Consider the following 21,714-nt stretch of genomic DNA (forward strand, 5'->3'; position numbering starts at 1 on the left):
CTTCTATCTAATATTTCCTGCTGCTCCCACTCAAGAAAACTCTGGGGAACTGTAGGGTTGGTGGGTAAACACCCCGCAGTGGAGTGACCGGACAGATCAGCCTTACTCCAGGGCACGCCCCGTGCTCAGAAGTACTTTCCACATAGCTCACTCCATGTTTTTAGTTTTTCTTGTTTTTGTTGTTGTTTTAAGAGAAAAAAGAATATGAAATTGGGGAGGAGTTGGGGGATTCGACAGAATGTGGTAAAAATTAAATATGAAATCCTCAAAGACTAAGAAAAAGACTTGAAAATATATAACATTTTAAACTTACATAGAAATCCATTGCTGCTAGAGATGTTTTGTTGTTTTAATTTTTTTAGATTTATTTTTATTGTATGTATATGAATGTTTTGCTTATATACATGTTCATACATATATATGTATATTGTATATACATGTGTGTTTACGTGTGTGTGTGTGTGTGTGTGTGTGTGTGTGTGTGTGTGTGTGTACCCTGTGTGTGCCTGGTGCCTGTGGAGATCAGGAGACGGTGTTGGATCCCCTAGAACTGGAGTTAAGGATGGCTGTGAGCTAACATATAAATGCTGGGAACTGAGCCAGGTCCTCTGCAAGAGCAATAGTATTTTAACAGCTCAGTCAGGTCTCCAGCCTTTGCTTTATTTTCTGATTCAGGGCTTCACAGTGTAGCTGTGGCTGATTTAAAACTTGCTGCATAGACCAAGTTCTCAAACTCGGAGATCTCTCTGCCTTTTCCTCCCAAGTACTGAGTTTAAAGGTGTGTACTACCATGCCTATCAGAGCTGCTGATTTTCAATTAATGTTATACTGACATGTTATTTGAAGAATAGAGGTTATTAGAACTTCAAGTTTATAGGAAAATAGGATGTATCATTGATATTAATTAAACCCTAACTGTTTCTAGATTTGAGTGTTATTTTCTTCTTGCAGTATCACCCATGTAGAAATGAATGTTGTGATGCATTTCATATATGGAGGGACTTTGGATTTTCCAGACAAAGCTAATGTTGGGTATGTATTGTTTTTTAAAAGTAAGTTTAAACATAAAAGTTTTATGGGTTCTGTTTTGTTGAACTGTTTTGCAAAGTGTCAGTGAGGTAGCAGCTTAACTTTTATTGTCTATTTTGTTCTGTTTTGATTATGTTTTGGGGGGGGGTACCTAAAATAGTAAGTGTGAGACTGGAAAGATTAAAAACTCACTCTGGCCAGGCGGTGGTGGCGCACGCCTTTAATCCCAGTACTCGGGAGGCAGAGCCAGGCGGATCTCTGTGAGTTCGAGGCCAGCCTGGGCTACCAAGTGAGCTCCAGGAAAGGTGCAAAAGCTACACAGAGAAACCCTGTCTCAAAGAAAAAAACAATCTCACTCTGTAGTTAAGAGTACTTGTTGGTTTTGAAGAGGTTCACAACCATCTGTGACCCCAGTTCCAGAAGATCCTGTGCCCTCTTCTGGCCTCCAAGGGCATCAGGCATGCATGTGGTATACAGACATACGTGCAGGCAAAATACTCACATACATAAAATAAAATTTTTTTTTACAAAATTATAGCATTTAGCCAGGTGGTGGTGGCACACACCTTTAATCCCAGCACTTGGGAGGCAGAGCAGGTGGATCTCTGTGAGTTCAAAGCCAGCCTGGTCTACAGAGCGAGATCCAGGACAGACACCAAAACTACACTGAGAAACCTTGTCTCAAAAAAAAAAAAAATTATAGCCTTTAAAGCACTTTTATTCTGTATGTCACAACATCTCAGTTCTTCCTCCCTTCTTGCCACAACCAAATCCTGTGTCTGTGCTGACAACTTTGACCTATGTATGTAAAGCAAACAGAGTCAACAGATTTTTCTGGACATACTATATTATCAAGAAATTATTGTGTATTGTACTTTGATTTTACGTTTGAGAATTATCAGCTGACATGTGTTTTCTTTAGTCAGATACTGAACGTGGCTGACATGTACGGCCTGGAAGGGTTGAGAGAAGTAGCAGTCTACATCTTAAGAAGAGACTACTGTAACTTCTTTCAGAAGGTACGTGTTACGTCTGACACACCACCAGTATTCACACCCCCGACTGGGGACGGTGAACACAGTCACACTTAAAAATGCCACAGTCTAGGCCGGGCGTGGTGGCGCACGCCTTTAATCCCAGCACTCGGGAGGCAGAGGCAGGCGGATCTTTGTGAGTTCGAGGCCAGCCTGGGCTACCAAGTGAGCTCCAGGAAAGGCGCAAAGCTACACAGAGAAACCCTGTCTCGAAAAAACCAAAAAAAAAAAAAAAGAAAAAGAAAAAAAAAAAAATGCCACAGTCTAACTCATACATACGCACTCTTGTTGAGAAATAACACGAGATATGCTTGTAAATCCAGGAAGTTTCTGTAATGGTTTTAAAAGGCTGTCCCGTGATGGGGGTTCCTGAGCGTGTAAAGAATCCTGTGTAATTCAGGTAGCGTACGGCTGGGACTCCTGCTGATTTGACACAAGAAAGAAGAAAGATGTTTCCGTCTCCATTTCGCAGAGCACACAGAGGCCTTATCGGTTCTTTCCTTTCCCTCTGCCACATTGGAGCATTTCACCGGGTTGGAGAATAGTTGTTTGCTGAGGGGGTTTGAACATGTTTTGGTTTACACAAATTTACTGTCTAAAAAAAGATCCTGTACTGTGCATTTCAAACCCATCTTGTACTTTATGCTTCGACTGGTCATTTCTTTAATATACTTTGTGAATGTAAGTTAATTCATGTATTTATGCTTTTTCTTAATTTAAAAATTTTCTATAATTCATTGAGCATCTATTTATTTAATAATGAACAAAAAACAACTCTCAATTTTTTCTTATTAGGTACTTGATACACTATTACCCATTTGTCTGAGTTCTAATTTTGTTATTTTAATAACATTTACATCAGTGTCTGTGTGGAGTAAGGCTTTTTCTGTCTCCCTGAATTAAAGTCAAGGACAGTTCCCTGCCGTCTTAGTTTCTGCTTCCGTAGGAACTGGATCCCGAGAATGGAAGAGTGGACTGTTCTCTACTCCATATTCTCGATCTCCCCAGACAGCTTTGTCTGAGAGGAGGGAAAGGCTGGAGTCAGATGTCACAGGAGGATTAGAGCGACACTCGGGGACACCGTGTCTGGCATGGTTTAAAGTAGTAGCTAAAAAACAAACACTTTGGGTTAGTGTCCATTCTGAGCCGAGACTGCTTGAGAAGCCGGTTCCTCTGTCTACATTGTAAGTCTCTTCCATAAGGAATCTTTGCACACAGTTGCCTCTTCTCCATATGTTCATGAGCATATGAATCAAATGCACCTTCTTGTGTTATACTTTCAATATAATATACAATAATCCACTTGGTGTTTTTTTAACTGGACAGTTCATTTGCTGACACTGAATGGGTTTGAGGGCAGCACACTTCACACAATAGTGTGAGAACCCAGGTATCACACCAAGAACCACAAAAGGATTAGCATTTAAGTATCTAAAAACAAAGGGGGTATTTGTTTTTATTGAGATCCTGGGGGAATTCTGTTTATGTGGCATGCCATTCTGTGGAACATCTTACTGTAGACTGGTGCTGTGGTTGAGTATTTGAGATGATTCCTGCTTCTGCTGAACTGGCTCTTAAACATTACTGCTTTTGTAGACCTTAACATCTATTTTTATAAATGAAGTTTTGAATGTTACCATTTTTAACTTCAGTCTTTATTGATGCATCACGGTAACTTAAACATCATAAACTTCTAATAGCACATTTGAATACGTATGATGGACAGCTGGCTCCAGATCTACTAAACCTAGTTTTAGTCATTTCATTAATTTTCTATCCAACATTTTATATAGTTAAACATATCTGGACTTTCTTAGTAGGGTTATGGTGGGCTTTGCATTCTGATTTTTTTCTTATAATTATGTCTTCCCAAATTCCATAAACAGGTTCTGAAAATGACTGGAGGCCAGTCATTTGCTTATAAAAACACTTGGTAATCAGTACGTAGTTTTTATTTTAATCATTTTTATAGAAATTATTCTTGGCCAGGCAGTGATGGTACACACCTTTAATCCCAGAACTCGGGAGGCAGAAGCAGGTGGATCTCTGTGAGTTTGAGGCCAGCCTGGGCTACAGAGTGAGATTCAGGAAAGGCACCAAAGCTACACAGAGAAACTCTCTCGAAAAACCCAAAAAAGAAAAAAAAAAAAAGAAATGATTCTTGTTATACATTAAATAGTAGATTTTGTATTACATAGGGCTGGTCCTTCCTAAATAAAATTGGACTTCTAGACTTCTTAACTCTTGTGCACACTTTATGGTTTTTCAGACATCTGGATGTTTTTAGGCTGTCAAGTATGTGTATGAAAGTCCTTTCCATCATATTGATCTGATGTTCCTTACAAGGTGGATCAAAAAGCCAAATCATTTCATGGAATTACCACTATATAATGTATATAATGATGGTAACTTCTGATTTTAGGAAAACCTGGAGTATCAGTTATCTTAAAGGGGTCTTGTTTAAGAAGAGCATTAAGGGGCTGGAGAGATGACTCAGTGATTAAAAGCACTGGCTGCTCTTCCAGAGGACCTAGATTCCCAGCACCCATGTGACAGTTCATAACCACCTGTAACTCCAGTTCCAGGCGATCTGACGCCCTCTTCTGGCCTCCACAGGGAAAACACCCACACACATAAAGATTAAAGAATAAATAAAATTTAAAAAGAAAAGCATCAATGAGCAAAGCAAAATATTTGCATCCAGTTATTTGTTTTTATTAGTTTTTGAGACAGGATCTCATGTAGCCTGGACTGGCCTCAAACTCACTGAGAAGCTAATCGTAACCACCTGCCTTCCCTCCTCAGTGCTGGAGTTACAGGCTCACTCACATGCCTGCTGTATGCAGTGCTCGGCTTTGAACCCAAGGCCTCATGAATTTCAGACAAGCTCTCTACAAGCGGAGCTACACCCCAAGCCCTGCGTTCAGTTCTTAAATGCTGATGTAATACTTTAGGATTGAAAAATCAAGTTAATAGCAGGTTATAGTTCAAAAGCTTGAAATCACTGCCCTGATTAGAAGGAAATGTTTCCCAGAGCTCCACCTGGGGCTCGGCTGTGGATCTCTGCATCCGCTTCCATCAGACAATGGAGCTTCGGAGTCCAATTGGCAAGAGAGAGGAGGGATTGTATGAGCGAGAGATGTTGAGACCGTGATTGGAAAAAGCACAGGGACAAATAGCCAAACTAGTGGAAACACATGAACTGTGAACCAATGGCTGAGGAGCCCCCATGGAACTGGACTAGGCCCTCTGGATAAGTGAGACAGTTGATTAGCTTGAACTGTTTAGGAGGCCCCCAGGCAGTGGAGCCGTGACCTGTCCTTGGTGCATGAGCTGGCTTTTTGGAACCTAGGGCCTATGCTGGGACACTTTGCACAGCCTTGGTGCAGGGAGGAGGGGACTGGACCTGCCTTGGCTGAGTCTACCAGGCTGGGCTGAATCCCCAGGGGAGACCTTGCCTTGGAGGAGGTAGGAATGGGGGGTGGATTCGGGGAGAGGGCTGGGAGGAGGGAGGATGGGGGAATCCGTGGCTGATACGTGAAATCAAGTAAATTATAAAATAAAAATACTTTAGAAAAAGAGGGAAATGTTTTTAAAGAAGCTTTGTTCTACTTGTGAGCAGAGAGCATTCAGAGTTTGCTGTAGAGATAGAGATAGGTTGTTGATCGTCTTCAGGAGTCTGTAAACTCCCAGCTAACGACGAGTGTTGGCTTTCCCAGATCGTTAGGTGTAAGTGAGAGCACAGTGAAACCACCTAACCGGACCTCTTATTGGGTGAAAAGAAAGGTTTCTGGGAAATAAGAAACTGCTGCATGGCTGTCTCTCATTAGGGGAGTCCAAAGCTGCCATGGCTGCCTCCCCGGGACAGAGCGGGTGGCAAGGTAGCTCTGGTGAGGAGAAAGCTGTAAACCAGAACAGCCTGAGGTTTAGGGTAGCAGTGGAGGGTAGTTGGGGTTGCCGGCCAGGGGACCCTGGTGGCTTTGATGTGTGTGCGTGTTACAGGGACCAGTGGGGCCCAAGGAGCCTGAGGCGAGTGCCTTTATGCCATACACATCCCATCAGGGTCACTTGTCCCTTGCGGCCCCTGCTTTAGACCTCTTCATCCTTTTCATAGTCCCTTTCTATTTTGATGTCCTGCAGAAACACACACACACATACACACACACACACACACACACACACACACACACACACACACAGATGTATATGAATTTAAAATTACATCTGCATGTGTGAGAAAGTATGTATAACTTATTGTTCTGAGTCTGGATTGTTTAATTTCACATAATGATCTCTAGGAAGTGAAATGTCAAATTTGTCCAATTTTGAATTGTACGTATTTATTCATGGTTTAAGTATATAAATCCGAATTTCATTATGAACCAAATACTTTCAGCCTCTGTAAATTAAAAAGACTGAATGTGATATTTTCTGTCAATTTTAGCCTGTTCCCAGAACATTGGCATCGATTCTAGAATGCCTAATTATTGCTCATTCAGTTGGAGTGGAAAGTCTTTTTGCTGACTGCATGAAGTAAGTCACCTTATGCAGTGCTGTGGTTATTGTGTGTCCTTTGTATATATGTATACATAACATATACTCCTACTCTCTAACACAGTTCAAGTGCTTAACTACTTGTACCAGTTGAGAAGTTGGATTTAGATGTTACTTAAGACATGTGGGGTCAGTTTCATTGGAGATAAACCAGGGCTATGTAAAAATGGGCACATAACCAACACGGGTTTAAGTATGTATTTCTGTGTGGGAGTCCCTTCAAGCATCACAGCAGCCAGAGAAACAAGCCATGAAGAGGTGAGAGTGAAAACTCCATTCAGCCTGATTTAGTCGGATCTAACTTAGGGCATCTGCTGCCAGGCAGTTTATTATAAGCATATTTAAACACAGTACCATTTGGAAAAGAGTTTCCAGGCAGGACTCATTCCAGTTCCAGGTGCACAATAAAGCTTAAGGTGTGACTACCTAGAAATTCCCTTACAAAGTACATGTGACCACCAGGGTGGGTGCTATAGGTAAAGGACCTAGGATCTGGTGTGGTCTCTGACCAAGACAGCATAGAGGTCAGCAAGCTATAAAGTGCATATGACATCCCCCTGAGGATGGGTTCTGTTAACTGGGAGCTAAAGATAAAGGTCTTTAGAGAGAGAGTCTGGGGTAGACATTCTGGGAATTTTGTGAGGTCTGACTCTACAGATAGCAAAGGTCACCAGGTTATTAATAATATCCACTCCTAGCTTTCTGGGTGAAAACAGATATTTTATTTCTGCTGCTGAGGAGACAGCCCTGCATGATAACATTCCTGGTTTCTCTAATATTTATCCATGAGCATGATGACCTGAAAGTGAATATAGTTAAGTCCATCTTACAGCGTATAAATCAATATGTCGTTTATATGTGCTTATATGATTGAAAAAACACTGAATTTTAAGTTTTTTCATTACTCTAACTTGGATTATTTTACTTTAACAGCTGGATTATAAGCCATTTTGCAAGGTTTTGGTCAGAGAGAAGCTTTGCAAATGTACCTCCTGAAATTCAGAAAACTTGTCTCAGTATGCTGATTCAGTCCTTAGTAAGTATAATCTAAATGCTTTGTGTGTGCCATCAGGTAGCTTAGTCAATGACTGGAATGCAGAAATTGAATGTTAATGTTTCTGTAAAAGCAAGGTGAGAGTCACAGTTCAGATAACTCAAGACCAAAGTGGAGATCCAGCCCTGAAATCCTGTTCTTCTGCAGCTGCCCTCAAGTGCTTCCTTCACTAGTTTGGGGTAGAACCATTAACATAAGGGTTCCAGAAATGGAGATTGTGCATTGGTTCAGCAGTGCAGGGAAATTGACATCACCAGGGTGATTCAGAACATAGCACCGGAGCTTCTCAGGAGCATCATCTTTCAAGGGATGGTTCACCACCTGGTGACAGGCTGTTCACAGGAGGCAGCTTTCCTCCTGGAAAAGACACATTTGTTTTTACTAGAATAGATGTTTACTCTGGGCGTGAATTTACCTTCCTAACTCTGTGTTTCTGCTAAAACTGCTGTCCGTGAATGTATGGACTTCCTTGTCTGTCATCTTTGACATTCACATCAGAAATGAAAATCAATGGATTCATGCTTGTGTAATTCGTTGAGCTTGCAAATTTCCCTATTACCCTGAAACTCCTGGTCTGATAGAATAGAGGAGGGCCTTCAGAAGAGCGTTACAGTGCCAGCTAGGTGGCAGTACTTTCCAGGCTGAGGTATTGTCTCCAAGATACAGTGTGCACTACGTCAGCTTTGCATTAAGGTGCTGTTTCTCTTGTAGTCAAAATTCCTGTACCCAGAAATCAAGATGGGGAGGTGGGATTGACCCCACACAGAATTGTTCCTATTGACCTACTAGCAAAATTTTGCCTCTCTATGCAACTTTGAGCGTTGCTGATCTAGAGACCTTAGCACCAGTAAAAAATGCTTCCATCAGGAGTACATACAGGAGGGATTCCATTGAGCTGATAGTTGAATCAACCTTCCCCTGGCTGGTTTGCAAATCCATGTAGCCAAGAAGTAGCTTGGCTGTTAAAGAGAGATTGGGCTGCCACTCTCCAGTGTGGATAAGGGAGACTACATCTGAACACATCTGGAATGCAGTACACCCAGGTTCTGTGCATCAGATCAGCAGGAAGCAATAACAGTATATGAGCAGTGACAATAAGGACTCAGGATTTTTAACAATGACAGTCTAGCCCGTTCTGCCAGATTAGGAGCCACACACAGCAGAGGCAGCTGCTAAAATCAAAAAGAATGTGGACTCAGGAGTGGAGGAAGGTGTTATAAAAACAGAAAAAAAAATTGACCTTGTCACTTCCAGAATGAGCCGCAGTTAGGACACATGTGCAGTATTCACACTCTTCTGTTTGTGTGATTAGTAGTCAAATATCCTAATTTTAACTGTGACTTCATTGCTAAGGTGTAAGACGTGCTGGTTCCAGTTGCTTTGCGCCTCCATATTTGTTGGTAGTCCCTGAGAACTGAGTCTGTCTGAAGAGTAATGCGTATCACACATAGCACATACACAGACTTTGATCTTTATCTTCTCCTTTAAGAAAGGGTTAGCATGTTGTATAGTGAGTAACAACTGTGTCCCTTTAGGAGACAGCATGACTTATTCTCCACTAGGGAGCAAAGCACAGTCCGCAGAGTTGCATTCAGGGGCCAGGTTGACAGGGTTGGTTATGTGGTGTTGTGACATTTGCCTGGCGGTGACAAAGTCTACATCCTGAGCTTCCTTCTGTGTCTATCCAGTTAGAGTGGCCACAAATTGGGGTTTTTGTTAGTTTTCTATTGCTGTGATAAAACATCATAACCAAACCAAGTTAGGGAGGACCTTTCTAGACAGCAGTCCATCACTGAGGAAAGTCGGGGCAGGAACTCAAGGCAGGAACTGATGCAGAGGCCGTGGAGGAGTGCTGCTTCCTGGCTTGCTCTCCATAGCTTGCCGGCCTGCTTTCCTATAGCACCAGGACCACCGGCCCAAGGATGGCCCCTCCCACACAATTAGCAATCAAGAAAACGTACCACAGGCCTATCTGGTCTGGGAATTTTCTTAATTGAAGTTTCCTCTTGCAGAATGATGCTAGCCTGTGTCTGGTCAATATAAAACTAGCCTGCGCAAGCAGTGCGGAGTGAGATTTAGAGAGAAGACGTGGTAAAGGCAGATGTTGCTGCTGCTACTGGCTTCACAATTTGCTGCACATTTGCTGAATCATTTTGTTGACACTGAACAGCCTGCAACTGTCCCTCCTTAGCTTCTCTTACCTTAGACAAGGAGTGTCCTATCTATCTCTATCTATCTATCTATCTATCTATCTATCTATCTATCTATCTATCTATCTATCTATCTATCTATCTATCTATCTCTGTGTGTGTGTCTGTCTGTCTCTCTCTGTGTCTCTGTCTCTCTGTCTCTCTCTGTTTCTGTCTCTCTGCCTCTCTCTGTCTCTCTGTCTCTCTCTGTTTCTGTCTCTCTGTCTCTCTGTCTGTCTGTCTGTCTGTCTGTCTGTCTGTCTGCATACACTGCTAAGCAGCCCTGCTCCTGTGATTTATCCATGGTTAAATGATAACATGAGCCTGGGTGACACAGGTGACTAAATCTAACTGGGAAAACAAGTGCAGCTCATGAGGTGCCAGTCATGTCCTCTGCAGCCGAGCTGCAGCTAATGAAGGGCGTTGTCACTTGCCACTGTTCTGTGCTGGTTTTCTTCACATGGAGCAGTTGCTCCCAGTCGTGCAGGGAGTGACTCCAGCTATAATTCGGTTCAACAGAAGCATCATTTACTGCAGACTCAAGCAGTGCCCCTAAGTAGTGGGGTGTTTTTATCAGACACTTAGGGTTCATATATTGTTACTTTTGTGAAATTTAGTATAAGACATATACTCTTTTATCTGTTTCATAGATGAGAAAAGAATGGTCTGGATGTTTTATGTTTACATCAGTAAATGACAAAAAAGTTTAAAATATATTGCTACCATTCTAAAGATACTAGTGTTTAGGGTCATGTCAATTTTACTTAAAATTTAGACCCAGCCTTAAAATAGTACCCAGCATATATTAGGTACTTAGTATATTGTCAAACAGATGAATGAATGAGTGTGTATGTGAGACCACAGAGACTAAAATAAACGTGACTGGAGGAAGAGAGGTGGTTTGAGCCAGAGGACAGAGAGCAGTTTCAAACTAGAGAAGCAGGTTGGGGGTTGCTGACGGGGCTCCACAGCGCTGCGTCTGGAAGAGAGGAGATGAGCCTGATGCAGGTCCATTAACACCCACACTGGAGGAGGTGGTAACTGAATCAAGTGTCTTGTAATGGGTTTCATTTGGATTTTCCATAAGTGGTAGATGAGTTTAATTGAAGAGTAACCCATCAAACCATGCTGCTCCTTCTCTACAATTGTATTTTTATTCTGTAGGCCCATCCATAACCTTACAATGGTATAAGTATCAAAAAGAAATGAGGGTCATAGGTCTCTCACTTTAAGTCAGAAGCTAGAAACGATTAGCCTGGGCTTCGAGGAAAGCATGTCAAAAGAAAGCCGACAGCCGTGCTGCCTTGGTGTATGGGGCATGTCTGTAACTCCAGCACTTGTTCATTTGAGGCCAGCCTGAAGTACATAGCAGCACGCCATCTCAGGAACAATACAAGTAAACAACAACAAAAGAGGAACTGAAACCTAGGCCTGTTGGGCCAGGTGGCCAAGTTATGGATGCAAAGGAAAAGTTAATAAGGAAATGTAAAATGCTGCTCTAGTAAGCACACAGGAGACACGAAAGCAAAACACCTTTGCTGCCAGTGCAGAGGCTGTTGGAATGTGTCAGAGGCTCATCAGGAAATTACCCAGAAGACCTAGCTATGGTGCTTGATTGGTGACCACATAAACAGTTTTCAGCACAGATTGCACAGCTTTGTGCTGGAAGAAGATGTCATCTAGGATTTCACAAGCATCAAATGACTTTCTGATTCTCATATTAGGGACTCATGCCCTGATTACTATAAACTGATGCTTGTGTTGACCATTCTGAAAATTTGGGGGCCCTTATTGCTGGAGAACTGCTCTCTAGGTCCCGCTGCCAAGTCCCACCAGTCCCGGATCCCACTTATAAAATAAACACACAGACGCTTACATTATTTAAACTGCTTGGCCATTAGCTCAGGCCTATCATTGTCTAGCTCTCACTCTTATATTCAGCCCATTTCTATTAATCTTTACTTTGCCACGTGGCTCGTGGCTTACCAGTACTTTATATCTGCTTCTCATGGTGGCGGCTGGCAGTGTCTCCTTCCGCCTTCCTGTTCTTTCTCCTCTCTGTTAGTCCCGCCTGTACTTCCTGCCTAGCCACTGGCCAATCAGTGTTTTATTTATTGACCAATCAGAGCAATTTGACATACAGACCATCCCACAGCAGGCCCTTAAGAATTATACCAAACCCATGCAGCCTGCACTCTGAAAGTGGAACAACAAAGTCTGACGTAGTGTCTGTTCATGACGAAATTTGATGAATATTTTAAATTCACTGTAGAGACTTTTTCCTCAAAAAAAAAAAAAAAAAAAAGGAAAAGACTCCTTCCAGAATACTGGTCATTGACTATGTACTTGGTACTTGTTCACCCAAAAGCCCTCATGGAGATGTGTGATGGATTAGTGCTTTTATACTTGCTAACCCAGAATCCATTCTGTGGTCCAGGAATCCAGGAGTAATTTCATTTTCAAGTGTTATTATTTAAGAAGTATGGTTTATAACACTGTAATTGCCACACATAGTGACTCCTCTGATGCATCTGGCTAGGCAAAGGGCATCGGAACATTCTTGGAAGGCGTTTCTCAGTCTAGATGCCATTAAGGGTTTTCAGAATCCTGGGGACACGGCTCAGCTAGTAAAATGTTTGCCACATAATCACGAAGACCTGGGTTTGAGTCCCAGGACCCACATTAACAAAGCTGTCATCTCAGTTCACCACTGTGTTTTAACATAAGCATTGCTGCTTATCTTTTTTGTTGTTTTTTTTTTAAAGATTTATTGTGTATGTGTACCTGAATGTGTCTCCCTCTCTTTCTCTCTCTCACACACACAGCTTTAGCAGACATTTGGAAGAAACGTACTCTAATCCTCCTGGTTGAGTGATTTGGGGGATTTAAAACTCAGTGAAGGAAATAAATGAAGATGTGGTAAAATAGTAAGAGAAATGAAATTAAAATCAAGTCTGGAAAAGTGACTGAATTGCTACAACCTCTTGATGCTACTTTCATGAATAAGTAGCTGCTGCTTATTTTTAAGATGAGCAAAGAAAGTCGGTTCTCTTTTTTTTTGGCGGGGTGGTGGTGGTGGTGGTGGTGGTGGTGGTGGTTTGAGCCAGGGTTTTTCTGTGTAACAGCCCTGGCTGTCCTGGAACTCTTTATGTAGACCAGGCTAGCCTCAGACTCAGAGATCTGCCTGTCTCTGCTTCATGAATGATTGGATTAAAGGTGTGTGCACCACCATGCCCAGCCCAGCCCCGAAAGTCAGTTCTTAAGGTGGAGTCTACTGGACCAGATGCTGTGAACAGTGTTGGAATGATAGAGCATTCAAATGGTACAGAAATGTAGTTGGTAGAAAGGGACAGTGTTTTGTTTGTTAAAATTTTCTTAATTAAAATATAATTGCCTCACTTCCTTCTTCTCTGTCCTCCCTCAACCCCTACCATATTCCCTGTCCCAACCCTTCCCATGTTCCCTCTCCCCATCCCCTCCCTCTCCTCAGCCTCTCCAATGTTCCTTCCTTATTGCTCCAGTGTCCCCTATTCCTCACCCCTTCTCAAATTGATGGCCTCTTTGATTATTGTTACACACACATATATGGGGTGGTGGGGAGAGGGGGGTTAGAGATGCATAAGTGCATGTATACACAACCTCCTGAGTCTATTTAGTGTGGTTTGTATATATGATGTCAGGGCTGACCACTTTTTGTTGGGTAACCAGTTAGGGGACTCATCCCCATGAGATGCTAGTTCTTCCTCTCAGGGTTTGAGAGTATTGACCCAAAGGTTAAAAGTTCTGTGGTTAAATGTAAAGTATTTGTAGGCAAAACAGCATCACATTCTACAGAGAAATCTCTTGGAAGGAAAGGCTGTGTGGCAACCTCATTTTCTTCTTATTTTAAGAACATAGCATCTCCCCAGTCTTCATGAGACACTGTCTTGATGAGTCAGCAGCCGTCAGCCTTGAGACAAGGTCCTCCCAGAAAAGATTCTGACTCACAAAGTCGCAGGTGCTCATTGGCTCCTCAGTAGTACAGGTCTTTATGATATGTGCATTTCTTTAGGTGTGATGCCATTGTGTACTAAACTGCACTGCAGTATAAGGTTTCCATGTTCTTCAGAACAGAAATTAGGCTCTTCTTCCTGTGAGGTAGGACAGTGCCTTTTGGGGTGACTGACTTGCTTTGCCATGGTGCTCACTCTTGTGTGGTCTGGAACTGACTTCAGCATCTCAGCTGCCTGTTCTTCATTTAGCGTAGATTGGTTTCTGGAGACATACCTTGCTTTTTGTTTAGAACTTACTTCGTTGATTGTTTTTCATTTCCCTTAATTCTGTGTTAATGTCTGCATATTAGACAAGCTTGACTTTCCAATGTGTTAGAAAAACCAGCCACCTTTCCTGGTCTTCGTGGAGTGGCCTCCTGCTCGAGAGACTGATCAGCCCATCAAGTTGTGATCTTCTCAAGTCTTCTTGCTGGTCTCCTGTTTCTTTGTTCCTAGTGAGCCCAGGCATGCAGCCTGTGCTAACTCCCATTAGTGTTCTGAGTCAGTGAGACTGACATCACCCCAGAAAGTTGAATCGCTGAACATTGTCCAACTTCTAAGAGAGCCCATGGTAACCAGATGTAAGCTAGCAGTGCTAACATAACTGTGGTCTGTGTTCTGATGGCCCTCAGTTGTCATTCAGGGAAAGGTTAGGTTAATAGTCAAGACCTTCATGGGAATTAGGATTTCAGGTTCGCATTCCAGTTCTGTCTCTCTCCAGGAGATGCTGAGAACTTTTGTCTGCTTGTTTTGTTGGCTTTCTGCTGAGCCCCAAGGTGAGAGATTCTTCAGCAAGTCCTGAACAGAGGCGCGCCCCAGTCATTCCCACAGTGGACTCCCAGTGCCGCTCAAACTTTAAATCATAACAAGCACTTACAGATTCTGAGTGTGTGGGCTTAGCTCACTAAGCCAAAGGAAGAGCCAGGGGTTCCGTATTTCTACTAAGCTCTGGCTAATACAGTGCCACAGGTCACACAATGAATAACAAGTAGCTAGTAAATGTGTCCAGCTTTCCTCATCGTAGTTCAGGTGACCTTGAGGTCACTTCCTGGTGATCTAGTTCTCAGTCTCAGTCTTTAGTAGAATCCAAGACAAGTAGTATTGATGTATCAACTCTATTTCTAGGAATGTATCCTTTATCTATTTACATATGTATAAAATATTATATGCAAGGTAACTCATTATTACATAACAATAAAACATTGGAAACCATGTATATAAGTAGAGGACTGTCTGTGTATTTATTTTGTTAATTTATTTCTTGACTATTTCAAACAGGTATATAATGCATTCAGGTCATATTCATACCTACCCCCCACTGGTGGTCCTCCTCACCAAGTTCTCATCCCAGTTTCATGACCTTCTGTTTGTTTTTGTTTTTACCTGGTAACCCACTGGGTTTACCCAGGGTTAACTGTGTGGACATGGTCCTGAAGCATGAATAACTCAATGAAGACAATGACTTCCTCTCTTCCAGCAGCCTTGGACTGCCAATTCCTCCCCAGGGCCGGTTGGGCACCATGAGCCCCTCCCCTATCTATGACTGAATATTTGTGGGTCCAGCTTTGTGTTGGAGTTTTGCAGCAGCCATAGCTGCTGTGAATTTGTTAGTACCATGGCCACGTCATGCAGCTCTTACATTCTTTCTACCCCCTCTTGAGTGATGCACCGTGAGCCTTGGAGTAGGTGATTTGGGTATCCTGTTTAAGGCTGAGAATAGTAAAAACCTAATGAACATAGAGTTTCTGTATTGACCCATTCTGTAGTAGGCCCTACAGTACAGTAGTAAGCAAAACCAGATGTTGAACATGCAGTACAGATGTTATGTTCATATTTGAATAATCTTATCTGAATTAAGTACTTTAAAGAAAAGGGACAAGTTCTCTGATAGCATGTACAAAAAGCATGTGGTAAAGGTGTAAGGATCAGGTAAGCCAGTCCTCAGTCATTAAAGAATGTCCAGCATCCATGCTAAGTACTCAGTCTTCCATTTCATTGCTGTGTAAGAAACCCATCCCGCAACTGAATGGCTAAAAAGTGTAATTTGTTATTTCTAAAATGATGGGGGTTGACTGGCTGACCCTTCGCTGATATTCTCTTAAGACGGCTTCTGTTGCTACAAGGAGCTGTTGGCTGAGCTGCTGCTGGACCCACTCCACTTAGTCCTCTATGGATGTGGCAAAGATAATACCTGCCTGCGATTGTGTTTCTCATAGGAAACATCCCTGTGAGAATGATTTGCTTACAAAGTTATTTTATGAATAGTAATACTACCTGATTTTTCCAAATGTTTTTAAAATTCTAGAATCACAGGAATGCTGCTTTTCTTCTGATGGAGAGTGACAGGCTAATCATGGGTTTACCCAGAGTAAAGTGGACAGAAGCAGCATTGTCCATGGCGTCCCGGCTGCAAGAAGAGTGTGTGGCGTTTATTGTAGAAAACTTCTCCAAGATCATTGAGAGTGAGAACTTCACTCTGCTCTTACAGGTGCCGTGGCCAGGGCCTGTGTTCTACTCAGCCCCATCTTGGTGTTCTGGTTTTAATTACATAAGTGTTTTTAAAGTCAGGTTGCCTTTGATTAAAATATTCTGACAAGTAAATTCCACAGCAGATGGCATGTTTGCAACAGATTTGGAGCATGGTGGACAGGATTTTTGGCTCACAGATGACAAAGCAGGAGGGACAGGTTTGAGTGCCCTGGCAAGGCACATTGTCACTTGGGCCAGCTCTGTTCCTCGGTCACCATGGGCACATTTTAGAGACCCAAGTTGTAAAGATGGTGGTTCTCTAAAACTCTGTTTTCATAAGGAACTACTTTCTCTATTTCTAGGTTCAATCATTAGGCTACATTAGCTCCTGAAAACTCGTGTGTGCACACGTGTGCATGTGTGCGTTTGTGTGTGTGTATGTGTGTGTGTACGTGTCTCTTGTGTGTGCCTGTGTGCATGTATGTGTGTGTGCGTGTGTGTACGTGCATTCATGTGCCTGTGCATGTGTGCCTGTGTGCACGTGTGTGTCTGTGCATGTATCTCGTGTGTGTGTGTGTGTGTGTGTGTGTGTGTGTGTGTGTGTGTGTGCGCGCGCGCGCGCGCGTGGAGGGGGTGGTGCATGCTCATGGAGTCTTCGAACAGAAAAGGAAAAGCAGATGTGTTTTCAGGTAATGTTATGTACCCAGCCATGACAGTTGTACTGCTGTTACACTAGACTTTAACATTTCTTGTATATTTTACATGTATTTCATTAAATGTCAAATTCTGTGTTTTGTAGTCACAAGCAATGAGCAGCACAGCTCATCTGTTGGACAAAATTTTTAAAGCAATTGAAGACAATATTACCACTGAAAATAGTTGCTCCCTCCTTATGGCTCTGGACACGTTACTGAATTCTGAAAGTACAAAGGAAATGGTACTGAATATAACAAAGCTCATTAAAATATGTAATATCATAAACAGTTTGAATGTTGCACAGGTCATTGTAGTCAGATACTGGACACCTTGGGACTTGATACAGTTTCTTGTATCTATTTGGAATATTTCCTAATAAAAATTTTTTTTTCAATTATGTTTGCTTTCAAATTAATTTTTTTATTAAAGTTTAGAATTAGGCAGTTTGGATCCTTAATTCTAAGCACAGCTTGGGACTTAGCAATTATCTGGCACAATGTAACTTTGGTATTTTTCTCTGATAATTATAATAAACTTATATGTATAAAATTTATATTTTAGTATTTTTCATCATTAGTGCCTTTTATGGTATTAGTAATTCCTTTTTTCTCAAAGCAAACCTTATTTTTAAATTAGATTGAGTAGGAAAAATGAAAGATTTAAATATCAGTTCTTTTTAAATGCAATTAATCAGCGACAATAGATAATTAGTAATTATTACATTTTTATTCTACAAGAATGATAAAATGTTTCATCAAATTTATTATTATTATTACATAAAGTATTTGACCTTGTCATGTCGTAGTTGATGTGAAAGGTTGTGGAAGGTGTTCGTATAAAACCCATTGCTGTTTTAAAATCATGTTTCAAAAGTAGCATTTTTTTTATATAGTTCACTATAAAATCCTGTTAATGAGTGAGCCTTCATAAATAGCATGTGCTCGATAATCTTAGAAATGTAACTGATTACATCATTGATCTAGCTTAGGAGTAAGTAGATTCGGAGAGGAATAATGACTGGTTGCTATGACAATGTGGCTCTCACCAGCTGCTGATTTGTTGCTGGAACACAGGGCTTTACGTGCAAGATCCGAGCTGTGCGTGATAAGCTGTGGGTCTTCCTGGTCCAGTCTTTCTATGCTGTCCGTCACACGGAAGGCTGGAGACTGATGCACATCGATGACCAGCAGAAAATCCAGGCAGGTATGTTAATCTTCGAAGTTTCTTATTCTCGTGTTGTGATCTTTGTGACAGCAGATATTTTGAAGGCATTCTGAATTCTGGTTAATTAGCATTTGTGAGCTTCTGTTCAGTAATGGAGTGCCACCCAAAACTAGTGATGATGTGTTAGGCTGCTTGGAGAAACCATGCTTTTTCTGCTGTTCTTAGAAAATGCATGTCATTATCAATTTTTATTCCTCATATTTATTATCTACAGTATTCTAGCCAAATTTGCTAAAAAATAAAAAAATAATCCTGGTGAAGAGCTTAGATGTGTAAAAGGACATAATCTGTACAGTCAGATCACCAAGCATACTCTCTCCCTATGAAAACGTATTCACCATGAAGCTTCCCGTCTTTTCATAAGAACCTTTCTTGTGGTTTTGCTGAGATTAGATGGCTTTATTTCACGAGTGACTGGTTCAGGGATGCCGTGTGTGCTACTACGGAGGGTCCCTCGGGTGCCGCACAGTGATCTCTGACAGTTACTGGGTACGGTTTGAAGCATTAGCGTTAACAAAAGATGTATATCTGTCAGGAAGTGTGTGTGTTTAAAAAATATTGAAATAGAATTTTGAGGGTGTGGAACTAAAATGGCTTCATGACTATTTTTAGGTTAAAGCAGGTGCCTCAGAAATCACACTGGCATGTTAGCAGCTCTCCTTTTTTATTTATTTATTTTTGACATTAAACTAAAAGACGATATTTTATGGAGCAGACATTTTAGTGTTCTAAGACATGGAAGCTGTGTATAATAAAATATATCTCAGCTACATTAAGTTCTTAAGTGATACATTTATGGTGAGATCTGCTTACTAAAGCAACTAGATGTAATTTAAAGAGCAATTTTCAAAGATAAATTTTTTTCATGTAATAAAAATCATCAAACCTTTAGAAATTGAACACTTTTTCCTTGTGACTTTTCTGTGCTGAATTTTAGACATTAGCTTTCAAAATCTGCAATGAGAAGATGCAAAGATAAGCGCCCTGTCAGTGGGTGTCCTGTGAGCTCGCTTCTGATTGGTAGTAAACTTTGTTTTTCTCTTTTTTAGAGGATTTCACAACTAAGTTGAATTTCAGTGTTCTTTATAGTACTAATTAGAAATCTGAGTAAGTTTACACGTACTCACATACATACGTAGACAAATTGTCCGTGGTAATGCAGTTAATTACCATGTGAACCTCTCATTGTGTTTCCTTGCATCAGGGTCATCTTGAATTTTAAGTGGTTGAGGTGTAGTGAAGCCTGACCTGTGTGTGGTTACTGTTGTGGCTCGTCTTTGCTCTAGTCTTCTCCTTCTGAGTTACTGATGGCAGAATCCTTATTTTCTGTGTATTACTGTGCAGTTATTTGATTGCTGCAGACCGGTCTTTGCTCTGTCGTGTAGCGTGCATCCTGTGGGACAGACATTGTAGAAGATGCTTGATAGCTGTTTACTAAAAACAAATACATTTGAGAAGTTGTATGTGCCGATACATTTCTTCAAAGTAGAACCTCAAGCCCTGTAAACCTTGGAAATCCAAACTGGACGTTAGCCCTCGCCCTCAGATTCTTCCTCTGCCTTTCCTGGTGCCGAGCATGAGGCCCTCGGTAATTCCCGCACAAACTCACAAAGTGAATTTGTATTTAGCTCCAGTGAGGGTGGATGAGCTGCAGGACTGTCTCTCGCTGTGTCCTCAGAACTACATATGCTGCCCTTCTCTTTCCACCATTATAGTCAGTCTGTAAAACCAGAAGATATTTCTAATTTCAGCAGAACATTTTTATGGTATTGGATATTTTCTCATATTAAATTATGTGTAAAATATTTTTTTAATTTAGAAACTAAATGAAACCAGATATTTAATATTTTATAGTTTGTGAAAATTCTAGATTTTTGTATGTGATTTTACATTTTCATTTATTAACTTTAAAAACGAAATTTTCTGGATCAGAGAATAAGATTGAAGAATATATAAATTGTTTTGATATATAAATTATATAAATTGTTTTGTGTACTGGTTTGCTTTCAAGTTGGGTTTGTTTTTTTTTTTAATATCTATTAAAATCTAACATTTTCTCCTGGCATTCTATTTTTCCTGGGCTTCTCTGGTAATGTTTCTGATAAAAATAAATTGCTTGGTTTTTTTCCACAGCTGCATTTGACAAAGGTGATGATCGAAGACTTGGCAGAAAGCCTGTGCTCACCAGTTCGCAGGTAAACATCCAGCACTGTACAGGTCCCAGTGAGAAAGCTATTTAAATTCATTATTTTATATTTCAAAATAAATCTTTTATTAATTGAAGCTGTTTTTAAGAGGAAGTAATTTTGAGTCTAAAAAATCAACTAAGCATTTAATATATACATTTTAAATTATGTAAATTTCTAATATTCATTTGGTATAGAAAATATGTGCCTTTTTCATTTCCTGGAAAATTTTTTTGGCAAATTAACATACTGGAGCTGTTCCAGTAAACCAGGAGTTGTTTAGACATCTATGATCCTGTTTGATTTCTGCTTTTAGACTGCTTTCCCGTTACTAGGACATGACAAGGTTCTAGAGACCCCCTGTGTAATCGTCTGAGTAACCTGACTACATCCCATTCTTAAAACGTTAAAATGGCAATTTTGCTATTTTTCCTTTTTTAAAAAATTATTTGATGATTTTATTATAACCTGAAATGTATTTTTCTTCCTTCCAAGTGGTATTATATTATATAGATATTCATGTAATCAATAAAATATGTAAGTACAAAATGAGACTGCGTATTCCAGTGATAATATGGACTATTCATTTAGCATTCTAATTTAGAATGTAAATAACATATTTCTGTTGAAAATTAGGTAGGAACATAACCCCCCAAATATCGCTGATTGGAAACTGGGACATGGGGGTTTGTCAGCAAACCTCCTGGGATTGCTTTCTGGAGTGTTTCATATTCTGCTGTGCATCACACCCTGAGCCCCCAGCATCTAATAAATTGAGAATGGCACCCCACATTCCCTAGCGTCTAATAAATTGAGAATTGCACACCGCAGCCCCCTCAGAGCCAAGAGTGCTGGTGCACTCCTCCAGTCCCAGCCCTGGGAAATGGATGTAGTTCGAAGCCAGCTTGGCTAGTGAAAACCTGTCTTCAAACAAAAAAGACTTTTGAACTCCTTCTCACCTAAAATTTCCATTCTGTGAGCGTGGGAGCCCTGACTTCCCAGCCTTGCTGAGTGTGTTCTGTGCTTCCTCACAACCTTGTTCGTTTTTCTGTGTACTTTCCCCGGCTTCTTTGACTGGGTTTTGTTTGTCCGGTGTGGGTTTTTTGCAGTGCTGGAAATCTACCCCATGGTGTGCTAGGCCTTGTCCTGCTGCTGAGCCAGCAAAATAGAACAAATTCTAATTGTTGTTGCTTGTTTCAAAATAAAATGGGGGCGGGTATGAACAAAATATGAATTGGTAATTGGTAA

General features: G+C 41.1%; 1 protein-coding gene and 1 non-coding gene across 4 annotated transcripts in view; one reads left to right on the forward strand and one right to left on the reverse strand.

Moving 5' to 3' along the window:
* Btbd8 (BTB domain containing 8) overlaps positions 1-21,714 on the forward strand; it is a 70,727-nt gene that overhangs the window by 38,772 nt on the left and 10,241 nt on the right. Inside the window, exons 6-13 of one of the 3 annotated variants that reach the window (XM_076546931.1) lie at positions 952-1,032; positions 1,952-2,048; positions 6,508-6,596; positions 7,551-7,653; positions 16,197-16,379; positions 17,160-17,297; positions 18,130-18,259; positions 20,414-20,475. In XM_076546931.1, coding sequence (XP_076403046.1) covers positions 952-1,032; positions 1,952-2,048; positions 6,508-6,596; positions 7,551-7,653; positions 16,197-16,379; positions 17,160-17,297; positions 18,130-18,259; positions 20,414-20,475 — 883 coding nt within the window. Of the gene's footprint in view, positions 1-951; positions 1,033-1,951; positions 2,049-6,507; positions 6,597-7,550; positions 7,654-16,196; positions 16,380-17,159; positions 17,298-18,129; positions 18,260-20,413; positions 20,476-21,714 lie in introns of those variants that run through there. The other 2 variants (XM_042257793.2, XM_076546932.1) reach the window with 2 other exon arrangements.
* On the reverse strand, positions 3,380-3,480 carry LOC121821049 (small nucleolar RNA U13). Its single transcript, XR_006061749.2, has one exon. It is a non-coding gene; the product is annotated as a small nucleolar RNA U13 (small nucleolar RNA).

Source organism: Peromyscus maniculatus, chromosome 10 (assembly GCF_049852395.1).
Source record: "Peromyscus maniculatus bairdii isolate BWxNUB_F1_BW_parent chromosome 10, HU_Pman_BW_mat_3.1, whole genome shotgun sequence".
Taxonomy (NCBI): Eukaryota; Metazoa; Chordata; class Mammalia; order Rodentia; family Cricetidae; genus Peromyscus; species Peromyscus maniculatus.